At 44.2% G+C, this 16,169-nt stretch overlaps 1 protein-coding gene across 1 annotated transcript in view; it reads left to right on the forward strand.

Annotated features, from left to right (window-relative positions):
- The window catches only part of znf106a (zinc finger protein 106a), a 41,600-nt gene that overhangs the window by 12,152 nt on the left and 13,279 nt on the right, over positions 1-16,169 (forward strand). Inside the window, 12 exon segments of the mRNA XM_034220609.1 lie at positions 21-215; positions 2,705-3,444; positions 3,664-4,729; positions 5,965-6,403; positions 8,266-8,335; positions 8,674-8,828; positions 11,153-11,213; positions 11,416-11,534; positions 11,537-11,732; positions 12,843-13,488; positions 14,512-14,561; positions 16,130-16,169. The exon segment at positions 16,130-16,169 is cut by the window's right edge and continues 106 nt beyond it. Coding sequence (XP_034076500.1) covers positions 21-215; positions 2,705-3,444; positions 3,664-4,729; positions 5,965-6,403; positions 8,266-8,335; positions 8,674-8,828; positions 11,153-11,213; positions 11,416-11,534; positions 11,537-11,732; positions 12,843-13,488; positions 14,512-14,561; positions 16,130-16,169 — 3,777 coding nt within the window.

Consider the following 16,169-nt stretch of genomic DNA (forward strand, 5'->3'; position numbering starts at 1 on the left):
TCGCCCTCCCTCCCCTCCAGGGACTGCGGACACGAGTGCAGAGTGTGTAAGGTGACGGTGGCGAGCCTGACGGATTACGCCGGACACATCTCCAGTCCCAAACACAAGCAGAACGTGGAGGCCGCCGAGCTGAAGCATGCTGGGAACGACCGCGACGAGGTGTACTTCGACCGGGCGTTTGTGGACCTCATCGAGAAGAGGAAGGAACAGATCAGGTGAGAGAGTCGGGATGTTTGTTATGCTGTTTGTGCTGGAGGTGATACTAGTGTTGCTTTAACGTCTTCCACTTCCTCTTCACGCTATGCTTGTTGGGGTTTTCCCTTTTACTCAATTGTGTTCTACAGGTTTTAGTGCATGTAAACGGTCTGTGAGGCCTTCAATCCCTGAGTTCCCTCCATTGGACTCCTTGGTTTACTTCCTGAACATAGTGACATCACTATCTAACACTCATGCTCCTATTGGCTAGCGCTCCCACACATTGTACGTGATTGGCTAAGGGGCGGGGCATCTCAGAGCGGTTGGCCAATCACAGCAGAGCAGGCCAGCCCTCTGTTCAATTATGTCTCAAATGTCGTTACAGCAGTTTCTTAGTTGACACCATTTGTTGCACAGTTTTGGTGCACGTTTAATAATGTTTGACCATAAAATAATTCATCGAAAAAATTGTCAAAATTACCTCAAAAATACTGTTATTAGCTTTTGAGCTGGAGGGGAATAACATGCATTTTGTCTACATGTCTCAGTGCGTGTCAATTACATTGTTTTTGTTGTTATTATGAGACAACTAAGTTATTTTAAAATCATTTTATCACTAATCCAGAGCCTATACGAAACATTTTGATGCATTGAGTACCGCTCATAGTGAGAAATATGTTCTTCTGTATTGTTTTGACCAGTTTGATACGTGTTTGTATACATGTGCATGAACTCAAATGCTCAGGAGTCTGTCGTTAGTGTGTGCATGCACCATGTATAGTCACAGTTCAGCTGTGCTCCGCTCACTGCCCTGTTATAGCTGCAGCTTCAGGTCGAGCTGCGGCTGGAGTCGTATGTCAGGACTGAAGCCCAAAATAAAGCGTTACAGCAAACACACACTGCAGGCCCTCCACAAATGGTCAAATACAACCAGAAACCTCCGCTATAAACACTCTAGAATAAAATACTCAGATTTTCCTTTTAAATATGTGTAATTGTAGTTTTAGGCATTATAATACACACATCTCAAATTAAGCTTCCTGTACCGCTCTTAAAATATGCATTTTGTGTGCATGTTTGGCTGATCACGCAATGTTGGATGCCTTAGAAATACGTCTTAATGTCAGTTAAGAAAGTTGAATATGTGTAAAGCTTTTTGAAGCTACTTTCATGCGTCTGCTTGTCACGTGTCGGATCACTTCCCCCTGCTGGTCATTGCTTTATGTCAGACTGTAACGCCAACCGTGACACCTGACAACAGATGGGTCTTGTTAAACAGAATCCAGGGTATCGGATATTCAGTTTTCCGTTGCAGGAGTGAGTCTTAAACCTGCATTTACACATTTGAGTGCCACTTGGGCTCTGTAGAATTCACTACACTGATGTTTTTCCTTCTTTAGTCTCACAAACACAGATTCATGAGACTATTAAATAATATAGCAAAGACCTCGTAGTGTATATTGATGCCTCTGTTTCTAAATATAGTGGAAGAGCAGATACACTTATGCACAAACATGTAAAAAGTCCTAAGAAAGAGAGATAACTGGTTGCTCTGTGAACTCATGTGGGATGTGTTGGCTGCTTTTGGAAAACAGGGAGACAATCCGAGCACTTTAAACCACCAGGAAAGAAATACTTACAAAGCCTTTATTAAATAATAAAAATCTGGTAAGCTTCGACCACAGTAGCTCACTTTTTAGACAGAGGCTTATTATATGTACAGCCCTTAATAACATCCATTTTCTGGGCTCAATATGTGTCTTGGCCGTTTTCGTTGTGATCGCTAAATTCCCCTTGTTTATAATATTATCACTGTTCCAAGCAAACGAGTGCTTTTGCTTTGAAATTACTTCCGTGAGTTTCGCCCCGCCCCTCGCTCCAATGACCATTAGACCATTTAGTAAGGTAAAAGGCAAAAAGGCCTCTCAGACGCTCTTCCGTTTACTTAGATTCTGAACTAATCTGCGCTCTTATTTTTTTTAAGGTAACTTCCGGTAGCAGAATATCAAAAAACTATTTTTTTTGTTTCTGTTTTCTAGTGATTTTATTTTTGTTTTGAGAAGTAGAAAATGAAAATCATCCAGTTTTTTAAGTTTAGTAAATCCCCCTTTTGACCATGATAAAGAAAAACGTCTTGTATTTCAATTTTGGTTTTTCAATTTTAAAACGGAAATGTAATATCCAGTCGTTTTTGTTTTTGAATATCCATTTGTGAAAAGAAAATTCAATGACCAAAACATACACTGACCCTCACGGCTTGCCATTGCATGAAAATTCCTCCAATTTGTGACGAGTTAACGGCCCCTACTCTGACATTACTAACCACAAATATATTTGTTTCACCTTCTAAATGTCTACAATGAATAATGAGTTTTCTTATCGAGAATAAATGCCAACTTGCATAGGAGAAGCTATGTTTGTGCCTGCTCACACACGTGTCTAAACAGTCATGAAAACAGCTTCGGGAGACTTCTACATGTGTGATGCATCTCTGTTTTTGTATTTGTAGGAAAGAAAAAGAGGCCACTTCTGCAAAGCTTGCAAAAGAAGAAGCGGATCGCCGGAGAAAGGAGGAGATAAGGCTGAAACTAAAAGAAACTAAGGAACACTACCGGCTGGAGATCGTCCGGAAACAACAACAACAGCAACAACAACAACAACAGGCTCAGGCCTCCAGAGGATCCATTCACAACCGGACCTGGTACCGGGGGAACCACTTTGAAGGGGAGGCACCGCCCTGGCAGCACAGCCAGCAGCCGGGGAGGAGCGCCACCTGGCACGCTCAGGAGCCGCCCAACCTGCAGAAGTGGGCGTCAGCGGAGTTCACCGGAGGAAGTTTACACAACCAGGGCAGCCGGCAGTGGGAGCAGAATGGATTCTCTCAGCAGAGCCGCCATCCGTGGCTGAGCAGCGGAGGCAGCAGCAACGGCATCTACGGGAAGAATAACATCGCCCAGTGCCCACCGCAAAGAAGCCGACCGCTGAGCTTCCTCGGGCCTGCTCCCATGTTTCCACCTCCACCTATTTTGTTTTCCCGCCCTCTTAACCAGTTTCAGAGTAAAGTGAATGATCAGCAGGCGGAGGTAGTTCAGAACGGAGAGGTGAAAACACCAGAACCGGATCACAGCAGCGGGAAAAGCTCTAAAACCTGTGGGAGCAATCCGAAGCTGGACAAAGCGTGTCGCTGGACTCCCTATCCCTGCACTAAGGGGTTTGAACCTGTACCCCTTAAGGAGACAACCCCAACAGAGAAGCCCCCAACAGAGAAGCCCCCAACAAAGAAGCCCCCAACAGAGAAGCTCCCAACAGAGAAGCCCCCAACAAAGAAGCCCCCAACAGAGAAGCCCCCAACAGAGAAGCCCCCAACAGAGAAGCCCCCAACAAAGAAGCCCCCAACAGAGAAGCCCCCAACAAAGAAGCCCCCAACAGAGAAGCCCCCAACAGAGAAGCCCCCAACAGAGAAGCCCCCAACAGAGAAGCCCCCAACAGAGAAGCCCCCCAAACCCCAGAAACAAGAGAAGCCACAAGAGGCTTTAAGCAGGCAGTCTCGGCCTGAAGAGAAACAGAGCGTGGAAGATAAAGGGAAGCATAAAACAATTCCCAAAACCAAACCCAGAGACCGGAGCAGCAGCGGGAGCAGAAGCAGCAGCAGCACGCAGAGAGACGCCAAACAGGACGCCACTTCTGGAGCTTCAAATCAGAAAGCGAGTAAGCCATCGCTGCAAAAAGACCGGAAGACGACATCAGTTCCTGGTCCAGCGCAACTCGCCTCAAAACAGCTGAAGGCACAATCCAAATCAGCCAGATTGAGCTCCCAGGCTCCGGCTGTCGGGCCGCTTCAGTCGAGGCAGGAGAGGCAGATTCCAGAAGCTTTAAAGAAAGCCCGACAGAGCGTGTTGGAGAAGAAGAGCTCCTTGGAGAGGAACAACAGGATGGAGATGAAGCTGCACATCGTGGAGGATCAGAGTCAGATCGGAGTGAATAAAGAGAACAGGCAGAATGCCGCTAAACCCAATCTACCGGATTTAGTGAGAGCAGAAAAGCCTGCTTCACAATCTCCAGACGGCGGCCAATTCCTCCAGTCGTTACAAGTGAGCACCTCAACTCTGGAGAGCTCCGATCTTGCAGCATTAAACCAGGAGAACACGGAGAAGGAAGCATCCGCAGCGGCCTCAGATGAAGCCATGCAGGCAGCAGAGTTCGGCCAGAGTTCAGAGAGCGACGCCTCCAGAAGTGGTGACGCTCAAACGGCGCCCGGTCTCTCCAAACTGGACCTGCCTCCCGTCCTGAAGCGAGACCTGACCAAACACATCAGCACCAAAAGCAAACCGGGCGCCCACGAGCCCAACCTGAACATCGCCCGGCGGGTCAGGAACCTGAGCGAGTCCCGGAGGAGCGACTCGGAGAAAGACTCGGGACTCAAACCCACGGTGAGGCAACTCATCAGCTCCTCCGGGTCCCGACGCAACGTCAACTGGGAGCAGGTGTACCAGGAGGTCCGGAAGAAGCAGGACAAAGGGAAAGGCATGCCGAGGTGGGTGGTTGATACTTTATTTACAAGGTGGAAGTCTATACAGTTTGGGAAGTCTAGGAATATGCTTAAATTAAAATACAGTCCTTAAAGAAAATGCTGCAATCCTCCCGTAATATTAGTTTGTTGTCTCTTGGCACAGACACTAGCTTGAGGATTACATTATTTAGATTTTTAATGGCACATGAAAAAGAATAGTAATATATACCTTTTAACAGAATATGCAAAAGCCTTAAGTCAAAGTCAACTTTATTGTCAATCTTTCAGTTTGTGTGTACAGATCGAAATGCCGTTTCCCACAATCCCGAATACAAAAATACAAATATGTATAACCTATATATACACAATCAACACATGTATACATATTCACATATTAAGACATAAATAAAAGCACAACATTCAATATATATATATATATATATATATATACAAAAACATACATTTAAAACCGAATATGCAAGGGAGGCCATCACTAGGGCTGCACGATTTGGGGAAATAATCTAATTGCAATTTTCGGACAGATATTGCGATTCGATTTGCGATATTTGTTTTTAAGCGACCCAACGGACGTTTATTGTAAAATGCGGCCATATCTCCGGCTAGGAAGGTCGCATCAACGTACTCCCATCTCTAGCACCCCCGCAGCTCGAGCTACGAGTGAAAGAACTAAACTTACATGAAACTTCCGTTGGGTTGCTTTAAAGTCAAGCTTCAGTTTAAGATGCTCCCTGTAATAGAAACATGTGATGGAGCATTACTAACCTGACTCAGATGGTGTGTTTCACCAAACCATCTAAAGCTCCATTGGAAGCCATTTGGAAAGGGCAGGCACTTTCAAAAGCACTTGGCAGGTGATTGGATCAATCTGTCTATCACCTTCTATCATGGGCCATTTCTGATTGGTTAACAATGGCTGGTACATGTGGAGCACAGCACTTCTGATTGGTTAACAATGGCTGGTACATGTGGAGCACAGCACTTCTGATTGGTGTGGATGACTGACGCACAAGAAGAACAAAAATTAATTTGCGATTTGATAATTGCATCATTTAAAATCGCGATTTCGATTTAAAATCGATTCGTCGTTCAGCCCTAGCCATCACCCTAAAAGCCTTATTGTGGGTCGCTCAGTTCAGATAAGACCCTGATATTTCAGTCTTTAGAATATGTATGGATCCTGTAGTTAGAGTTTTCTTTGATTCCCCGAAGCTTACATTTTGTCCCGTGTGTGTTTTTAGGTTTGGGATCGAGATGGTGCCGATGGAGCAGGAGGACCAGAGCCAGGAGGAAGGAGACATTCCCCTGATCGAGGGTTTCCAGTGGGAGTCTTTAATGGACGCCCCCGCCTCTAGAAAGCGCTCCTTATCAGAGAGCAGCGTCGCCCCCGCATCCGCCCACTCCCTGTTCACTCCCTTCATCAAAAAGGAGGCGCCGGAACAAAGACAAGCGGAGTTCACTTCTCCAAATCCTGCGTCCGCTAAAGGGAACAAGGAGGAGGAGAAGCAGCAGGTGGAGGTGGAGCAGATGCTGGGTCAGAGTGAGGAGAAAGCTCTGGAGAAGTTGTCCTCGGCCACAGTGAGGGCGCTGCAGAGGTCAGACTCTGTGCTCGGAGACAGCAGTTCGATGGAGGAGCTCTACGACGGACAGGGAACCGGGAAGAGACGAAGAGCAGCCGGGGTGAGAACAGAGAGGAGGGTGAAAGAGGAACGGAGGTGTTATACAACATTTAGGACGGATAGGAAGAAAATGGTATTACAAACCGCTAAATCTACAGGTCTATCCAGGGCCGTTTTCTTTTATTACCCTATCCGATAATAATCCAATGCAGAGGCAATAATGTAATATAATACATTATTTTATATATATTAAATATTTACATATGTATTTTTATAGTCTTGTATTTAAAACTGGCCCTTTGAGTGCAACCATGATGCTATGTGGCCGGAGATGAAATTGAGTTTGACACCCCTGCTGCGAACTATGCAGATGCATAGAGCCCCCCGCGGCCACTAGGGGGCCCCCAAGCTGACAGTTCAGGTTCAGCCTCAATATATTTGGGGAGAATTCAAATCAGCCATCTTTATTTGTAGACAGCCCTCCTGTGTTCGGTGAAGCATTATACGCTTAAAAATCAAATGTAGGATATAAACACAACTAAACTGCTATGATAGCAAAGCTGTGGCTTGTGTTTTTGGGGTAATAAAGTCCAAATCATCGTTGGGCTGTCACGTTGTTGAGAAAATGCTGCATCTCTTGCCTTTATTGACGTAGAGGAGCCTTATTGTTTACCTTTTTAATATCATTTTTTGTAAGTTTCAATAATTTTTTCCGTGAAATTAGCTGATTAACAGATTGATGCGTCTCCACAGATTATCGTAAAGGCTTCGGAGTCCCCTCCATTGTAGTTGCAGGGTTCTTACGGTCATTAAAAACCTGGAAAAGTCATGGAAATTCAAAATGCTAATTCCAGGTCCTGGAAAAGTCATGGAAAACAATATCTTTCCCAAAGTTTTGGAAAAGTCATTTAACTAAAGTTGCATCAAATATAATTTGTATTTTATCTAATTGCCAAAATAGTAATACTATAATGATAATAAATACTGTATAGTAATGAAACGTAAAATGGCATTTAACTGTCGAGGTGTTTTACTGGTGAGAGATGTTAGTTGCTTTAGCCCAGGGGTCGGCAACCAGTTGGATATGAAGTGCCATTTAAAAAATTGTTATCAGCGTGCCAACGATCGAGAATTATCAAAGGGGGGGGGGTTGAGGAGTTTGACGCTCGTGAACTATCAGCAGGAGGGCGGGGGGAGCCTCGCTGCGGGGAAGCAGTGTGTGGACCGGTCAGCGCAACTTACATGATGCCGAATTTAACAAACACATTTAAATAATTGGTTTAAACGGCATAATAATAAGGACGATCGTCCGTTCTGTGATTCTCCAGAACACACATGTTATGATATAAGGGTCATGCAGAGTGAGATGAGATCGCTGTCCCTTTAAGAGAGAGAGAGGGGGGTGTGGCTTGTGCATGTGTGTTTGTGGATGGTAGAGAAGAGAGAACCTATGGAGAGAACGTGTATGTTTCTGGAAGTGAAAGGAGGAAGCAGAAAAACAGAGGTCTGTGATGTATTCTGTCTCTCATAGTTGAAGTGTACCTAGGATGAAAATTACAGGCCTCTCATCTTTTTAAGTGGGAGAACTTGCACAATTGGTGGCTGACTAAATACTTTTTTGCCCCACTGTACTTGGCATCTCATCTCGGGTGCAAGGTCATCAATGTTTGGGCTCAGGCTCTGAGCTGAGGAGACCCTCAGGATGGAGTGAAGGTGTGCGTGCAATATACCGGCGGGCCAGATCTAATAGGAATTAGAAATTATCCTGCGGGCCGAAATTAAATCCACCAAGGGCCTGATTTGGCCCCCGGGCCTTGAGTTTGACACGTGCTCTAGCTTGTTCCTTATCTCTGCTTTAAGGACACACTGAATATGTTACAGGACTTCAGTGTTAACTCTAATGAAATGCTTCCTCCCTTGCAGGACGTCCCGAGTGCAGAGACGTCTTGTTTGGAACACAATAGCAAAAGGAGGAAAGTCAAATCCAAAAAAGGTCAGTATCTATGAGTTCTCCTGCAATAATGAATGTCATGCATATGGACTGCTGATTCAAGTGAGCTTATGCTGGAATGTCGGAAAAAAATACGGAGAATTTCTGCTTTGCTTTATTTTATATCAAATAATATTGTATTTGTGTGTTTTTGACTGACATAACATGAACTTTAAAGACATCCCCTTGGACTTTGAGAAACTGGGGCAGACATTTTTCACTATTTTCCAACGTGTACTGTTTGTTTTTGTCCCTTGCTTGTGCAATCAAATGATTTTGGTTGAATTGACTCCGAGTTAGAGGGAGATAATGAAGTATATTTCTGTTGTTTTTCTTCACAGAGCGCCTGCAGATCGACCAGCTGCTGACTGTCTCTCTGCGTGAGGAGGAGCTGTCTCGCTCCCTGCAGACGGTCGACTCCAGTCTGATCCAGGCTCGAGCTGCTCTGGAGGCGGCGTACCTGGAGGTGCAGCGGCTCATGGTGGTCAAACAGCAGGTACAGAACACTAACACTTCTACGTTTAGGACGTGATGAAAATGTTGATGACATAAAATATTATTTCAGACATTTAAAGCGGTCGCTGCTGCCCGAAAACCAAGATTATACATGTGACCTTAAATGATTGTGTGTGTGTAACTTATACTGGATGATAGTGATAATATTTGGTTTATGCATTTATCACATTAAAGGTCACCTATTATGCAAAATCCACTTCTCCATGTCTCTTCTACATCAACATGTGTCCCCTCTTCTCCATGTCTCTTCTACATCAACATGTGTCCCCTCTTCTTCATGTCTCTTCTTCATCAACATGGTTCCCCTCTTCTTCATGTCTCTTCTACATCAACATGTGTCCCCTCTTCTTCATGTCCTCTTCTTCATCAACATGTGTCCCCTCTTCTTCATGTCTCTTCTACATCAACATGTGTCCCCTCTTCTTCATGTCTCTTCTACATCAACATGTGTCCCCTCTTCTCCATGTCTCTTCTACATCAACATGTGTCCCTCTTTCTCATGTCTCTTCTACATAACATGTGTCACCTCTTCTCCATGTCTCTCTACATCAACATGTGTCCCCTCTTCTCCATGTCTCTTCTACATCAACATGTGTCCCCTCTTCTTCATGTCTCTTCTACATCAACATGTGTCCCCTCTTCTTCATGTCTCTTCTACATCAACATGTGTCCCCTCTTCTCCATGTCTCTTCTACATCAACATGTGTCCCCTCTTCTTCATGTCTCTTCTACATCAACATGTGTCCCCTCTTCTTCATGTCTCTTCTACATCAACATGTGTCCCCTCTTCTTCATGTCTCTTCTACATCAACATGTGTCCCCTCTTCTTCATGTCTCTTCTACATCAACATGTGTCCCCTCTTCTTCATGTCTCTTCTACATCAACATGTGTCCCCTCTTCTTCATGTCTCTTCTACATCAACATGTGTCCCCTCTTCTTCATGTCTCTTCTACATCAACATGTGTCCCCTCTTCTTCATGTCTCCTCTACATCAACATGTGTCCCCTCTTCTTCATGTCTCTTCTACATCAACATGTGTCCCTCTCTTCTTCATGTCTCTTCTACATCAACATGTGTCCCCTCTTCTTCATGTCTCTTCTACATCAACATGTGTCCTCTCTTCTTCATGTCTCTTCTACATCAACATGTGTCCCCTCTTCTTCATGTCTCTTCTACATCAACATGTGTCCCCTCTTCTTCATGTCTCTTCTACATCAACATGTGTCCCCTCTTCTTCATGTCTCTTCTACATCAACATGTGTCCTCTCTTCTTCATGTCTCTTCTACATCAACATGTGTCCCCTCTTCTTCATGTCTCTTCTACATCAACATGTGCCCCCTCTTCTTCATGTCTCTTCTACATCAACATGTGTCCCCTCTTCTTCATGTCTCTTCTACATCAACATGTGTCCTCTCTTCTTCATGTCTCTTCTACATCAACATGTGTCCCCTCTTCTTCATGTCTCTTCTACATCAACATGTGCCCCCTCTTCTTCATGTCTCTTCTACATCAACATGTGTCCCCCTCTTCTTCATGTCTCTTCTACATCAACATGTGTCCCCTCTTCTTCATGTCTCTTCTACATCAACATGTGTCCCCTCTTCTTCATGTCTCTTCTACATCAACATGTGTCCCCTCTTCTTCATGTCTCTTCTACATCAACATGTGTCCCCTCTTCTCATGTCTCTTCTACATCAACATGTGTCCCCTCTTCTTCTTGTCTCTTCTACATCAACATGTGTCCCCTCTGTGGAAAGAGACTCTGAAAGTTTCAGGAACAAAGATTCTCTCTCTTTTTGATCCATTTCTATAAAAACCTGTCTGAAAATGAGCTGATCAGATTTTGGCCACTTTATGATGTCATAACGATGTTTGGTCTTGTGTAACCATTAGCCAATCAGCAACCAAGGTAACCCCCCTCCCCCCACCTTATCGCCTGAATCTCCTCCTAGAGCACCATTGAGTTCTTTGTAACCAAATGTCTCTCAGAGGGGCGTGGGGAGGGGCTCCTTATTTTCATCTAAAGTAACAGACAGAGAATCAGCACTTTGGAAACAGGGCTGAAGCAGAGGGGATTATGGGTAATGCTGCAATGATCTGTTTGGTGTTTCAGCCAATCAGAGACAGGCTCTGTATATATCTGAGACCTGTGATATATGGATGAAAAACAGTATAATAGGGGACCTTTAAGTCGAGGCTTTTAGGCCCCTTTCTTTTGTGCTTGCTGTAATGATCACCTACCCACTTACAAGCAACAATACTCTCTTTCTGATGACTGTCATTTTATATGTACCCCCCCCAGATGAGTGGAGAGATGAGCACTCTGAGAAACAAACGCATCGAGTTACTCAAAGGGATGCAAGGTAAGGGCAATGTCTCTGAAATAGGAGAGGGGTCGGTATATGCTATTGTGAAGGAAACATATTTCATCCCGGACTATCGTTGCGGTTTCAAATGCGTATTTAACGTTGTGTACCAAAAAGTTTGGTTATGCCAACAACAACAACAACAACAACAACAACAACAACAAACGTAAACTGATTTATTTTGTGTGTTTGTTTACAGGTAGCTTAGAGGAAGCCCCTGTGGTGAAGCTAAAAGACGAAAGGCTGGATTCGGTAGTAGCTTATCCACAGATGCTCCCTTCCTCCCTCCCTTCCTCCCCCAGCCCAGATCCTCCTGCAGACCCCCCCCTCCCTCCCCTCCCTCCCCTCCCCCCCCCTCCTCCAGCCTCACCTTCACACCGCTCATCATCAAACAGGAACCAAAGTCTCCGATCCACGTCAGCTCGGAGACAGACCACGTGGAGAATAAAACCTCCTTCGCTCACAGCACCACTCCTGAGCTGCGGGCACCCCCCCCTCCTGCAGCTCAGTCACCAGGTAACAGCACACAGTACATTTATTTTCAAACTTGTTTTTTCTTTGAACATTATAAGAACAAACGTACACAATTGCAACATGTACATACTTTATGTCTTACAATCTTGCTGCATCGAAAATGAGACATTACTAGTACTGGTCATCGTGCAAAACCAATACAGAAATAATTGACAAGATCAAAATACTAAACAAGAAAACATGCATTCATAGTCATAGATAATAACAATTAAAGGTCCCATGTCGTGCTTTTCCGGTTATCACCCGTCCCCTTGTGTTATGAAGGTTTTTCTGCATGTAACGGTCTGCAGAGTCACAAACCCTCAAAGTGCACCCTGTAGCGAGTAAAACTCTAACACAGAGAAGACCTGTCTGTGCTGCCCCAGAACCCCTCGTTGGACATTTCTCTTTTTACATTTTTTCTTTCTGGGAACCAAGTGACGTAAGGAGGACCCCTCCGTGGATTGGTCAAAATGGACCAATCCGTGGAGCCGTTACGTTACGCGGATTGGTCCACATTGACCAATCCGCGGACTTCCACACACACACACCCTCAATCTTTTCTCAGCTGCAGCTCCGCCGATTTCTCCTCCCTGAGACGGCGGGACGCGGCGAGGCTGTGAGTCGGTGTGTGAGCACACACACAAACTCCCAGCCAGGCTGCGGGTGTGTGTTCGGGCTGGGTTTCGCTGTCTCGCAGACGGCCACTGGGCTCATAGGGAGGGGGGGGGCAGGAGCTCCAACAAGCCGTTAAAGGCAGAGAGTGAATACACATACTTTACAGAGATGCTGTTTGAGAAACCAATGTGAGTTTTGAACAATGTAAATCTATTCTAGTAGACCTCAACAATGGAATTATGATCAGTAGAAATGGCCAAGACATGGGACCTTTAAGGGGAGAAAAGAATAAACAAATGAATCCAGATAACAAGCTAAGTTTAAGTGACTTGGCTTTGATCATATTGTATTGTATTGTGATATCGAGACCGTTTTAATGCAGTAGGACAGTTTGAATCAATTATATGTTCAAATAAATAACAATGTCCTGGTAAAAGGCAGATTAAAGACACAGTGTGCAGTGTTCTGATTCCCTTGCATCTGAATCTCTTGCAGATCCCACCCCTAACTTCCAGCCGTCCCCTGAGCGTTACTCGACGAACACAGACCAGAAATGGGAGGTCTTCAACGACCCTGCAGACTCTAAAGAGAGCTTATCAGAGCTGGTGGAGACGATGGAGCGAGCCACTCAGGCATCGAGAAGCTGCCTCGACTCCAAAGCCTCCATCAAGCTGCTCTCCGTCAGCAGGCGGAGCTCCGAGGTCGGGAGCGTAGCTGATTCTGCAGCTTCTTCACACTACTTCGAGCCCCCCTCAGCTGTTCATCTGCCCACCTCTCCTCCTGAGTCGAGGAGCGGGAAGCGAGTGAGGAAGCTGAAGAAGAGGAAGGTGTTGAAGAAGGCCGGGGGCACGGAGCAGGCGGAGAGCAGCGACACGGAGCTGGACGGAGAAACGATGAAACCGCGATGGCTCCGACCCAGAAGGAGAACCAGCGGAGGATCTCCTGTCAGCACCTCAACGCCTCCTTCAGAGGAGAGAGACGTGAAGAAGGAAGACCCCGAGACACACAAATACAAGGTGGAGATTCCCCCGGCTGAGGAGGAGGAGGAGATGGAGGTGACTGAAGCCTGTCTGCAGCCCCACATCGCCTGCAACGAGGTCACCTCCACCAGCGACATGGACGTGTGCAGATCCTCCGAGAGGTGAGAGACTTCTGTACTCTGGGGAGAAGACTTTGAAAATCGAGTTCAATTTACTTCCATGGTCTGTTTTTTAACCATATCATAGTTGTACGACAGTGTTTAGGGACATGGGGAGTCATATTCAGAGAAGAAACTGAACATTTCCAAGACTTAAGTTGTAGAATTTCAAAAAGAACTTGGTGAATTGGAGTAAAGTAAAACCTTTTGAGGAAAAATCTCCAAAATGTGTGATATTTTTCCTCTTAATTCTTCACTTTACTCCAATTAACCACGTTTTCCCCCCTAATTTTACAAGTCATACATTTATGAGAAAGAGAGAAACATTTCTAACATTAATCTCTAAGAATATCTTGATTACTTCTTTGACATTAAAGCCAGCTAATGTATGAAGTGTTCTCGGAGATTTAAGTCAAAAATTCACACGAGAAAACACTGAAATTCTACACCAGCGACATGGAGCTGTGCAGATCCTCCGAGAGGTGAGAGGCTTCTGTACTTTGGGGATAGGTCTTTGGAAAACTCAAGTTCAATTTACTTCCACGGTCTTGTCATAGTTGTATGACAGTGTATTAGGAGCATGGGGAGTCATATTCAGAGACAAAACTGAGAATCTCCAAGACTTAAGTTGTAAAATTCGAAGAAAGAAAATTGGATAATCGGAGTAAAGTGAAAATTAAGAGGTAAAAATATCACACACTTTAGAGATTTTGAAGTCATACATTTATGAGAAAGAGAGAAACATTTCTCTAAGAATATCTCAGGAAAAACTTGATCACTTCTTTGACATTAAAGCCAGAAAATGTATGAAATGTTCTCGGAGATTTAAGTCAAAAATTCACACGAGAAAAACTGAAATTCTTCAAAATGTCTAAAGCTGACATTTCCAAAATAAAAAAAGAAGTAATAGCAGCACATAGAAGTGCCCAACATCAAAGCCATGAATGAATGCGTAGAGTAGAATCTGAAATATATAATATGTCGATGTTTTCATTATATTAACAAACTGAAATGTTCTCTCCACAGTGACATGCCGTTTCCCATCTTATCGCCCAAGATGTCGATGATCTTCTCAGGTACGTTTCCCTTTACGTTTTTCATGTTATACAGGCCGGGTTATGCTCCAACAAAAGCAGTTTAATCATATTAATACATTATTAAATCATGCAGGGAGGTAACATGCCCTAGTTTCTGTCACTTAAGGCCTTAATTTATCACAAAAATCTCCAATATTCTCTAAAGATGACACAACGTTATATGTGATGCTTTCTTGACAAAAAGGGAGCAAACGGTTCCCCAGTCTCTTTGCTCCAGGATTAGACATGTCTTCCTCCTCGTCGGTTAAAATAGATCCTCCGAGCGCCAAAATTACTTTGTATGGGCAAGTTATTCATAGAGCTGTTAGAGACGTGTGATTAGACCGACTTTCTGAGAATGTGGATATTTATTCTGAGGCCAACTGATCGCCCCCCCGTGTACCACGTATTTAAACAGAGAAACACACACAAGTTATACTTAGAGGCGATTGGTAGGAAATGTATTTCATGTAAAGTTGTTAAATCGGTTTGATGACCAGAATCAGAATTGGTTTTATCACCAAGTACGTTTACACATACGAGGAGTTTGCTTTGGTTCAAATGGTGCGTTCAAAGACACAGAAAGAAGAATATGTAGCAAAACATACTGTTGGGGAATAATTAGCTTAGGTATTCAACCTTCGACACAGTTCATCATTTTCTCCTCTCACTGTCTCTTTCCCGTGGCATAGGTCTACGGCCTTGGGTATTGCTGCTATCTCTCTTAGGGAGGGGCAGCTTGGGTGCATTGTTGTTGCCAGTCTGTGACGGAGCACAAGCCGCCATGAGGTAGTTTACTGTTCAGGGACGAAGGCTCCCTGGCGCTCATTCTTTCCTATGGACGAGAGCTCTAGTTAGATTCAGGGTCCATAATGCTTTAGTCTCGCTGATGAAGAATGTTGATTATTACACTCCGAACTAGTTAAAACCTCGAGCTGCAGAAGAGTTCTTCAGAATTGATGGTGGCATCTCTTCCGTGTGGTCAACTCGTGGCCCGTGACATGTCTTGTGAATTCTCCGGCCGAAGCTCCAAATAAACCGTCAGTGTTTGCCATCAAAGCTCCAGCTCTCCTCGTGTATTTAACAAAATGTAAATATGTGAGAAACTACGAGTGAGAGTACAATAACATATAATAAAATATGACAAATGCACTGATAGAAACACTATCTGTATATTTTGTGGTTTTCTGTTATTAAGGTAAGAACTAATTAATGTATTTCTTACTTTAAAATTGACTAGATTCTTTAAAGAATGTGTAAATGTATTAAGGAATACTGACGGCTTATCTTTCCCTAAATTAAAATAGTATTCAGTGTATCCTTGATTTGTTTTAAGGTTTAACTTTTAGGAACATCTATTTCTTTCCATGTGGGTGGGCATGTATTTGTAGCAGCCAATCCTGTGACCCAAAGAATATATATTAGCCATTTAAATACCATACTATAAGAGGGTAAAAGCAACAAAACATGTTGAAAACAAACAAGTATCAAAGCAGACGCAAAGGAAATGACATTAAAACAGAATACTCTTCACTTTGTGCTCATGTATGTATTTCTGTTATTCTCAGATGCGTCCTCGGACCACGGTGAGGATGATTTGCCCTCTGA

Source organism: Gymnodraco acuticeps, unplaced genomic scaffold (assembly GCF_902827175.1).
Source record: "Gymnodraco acuticeps unplaced genomic scaffold, fGymAcu1.1, whole genome shotgun sequence".
Taxonomy (NCBI): Eukaryota; Metazoa; Chordata; class Actinopteri; order Perciformes; family Bathydraconidae; genus Gymnodraco; species Gymnodraco acuticeps.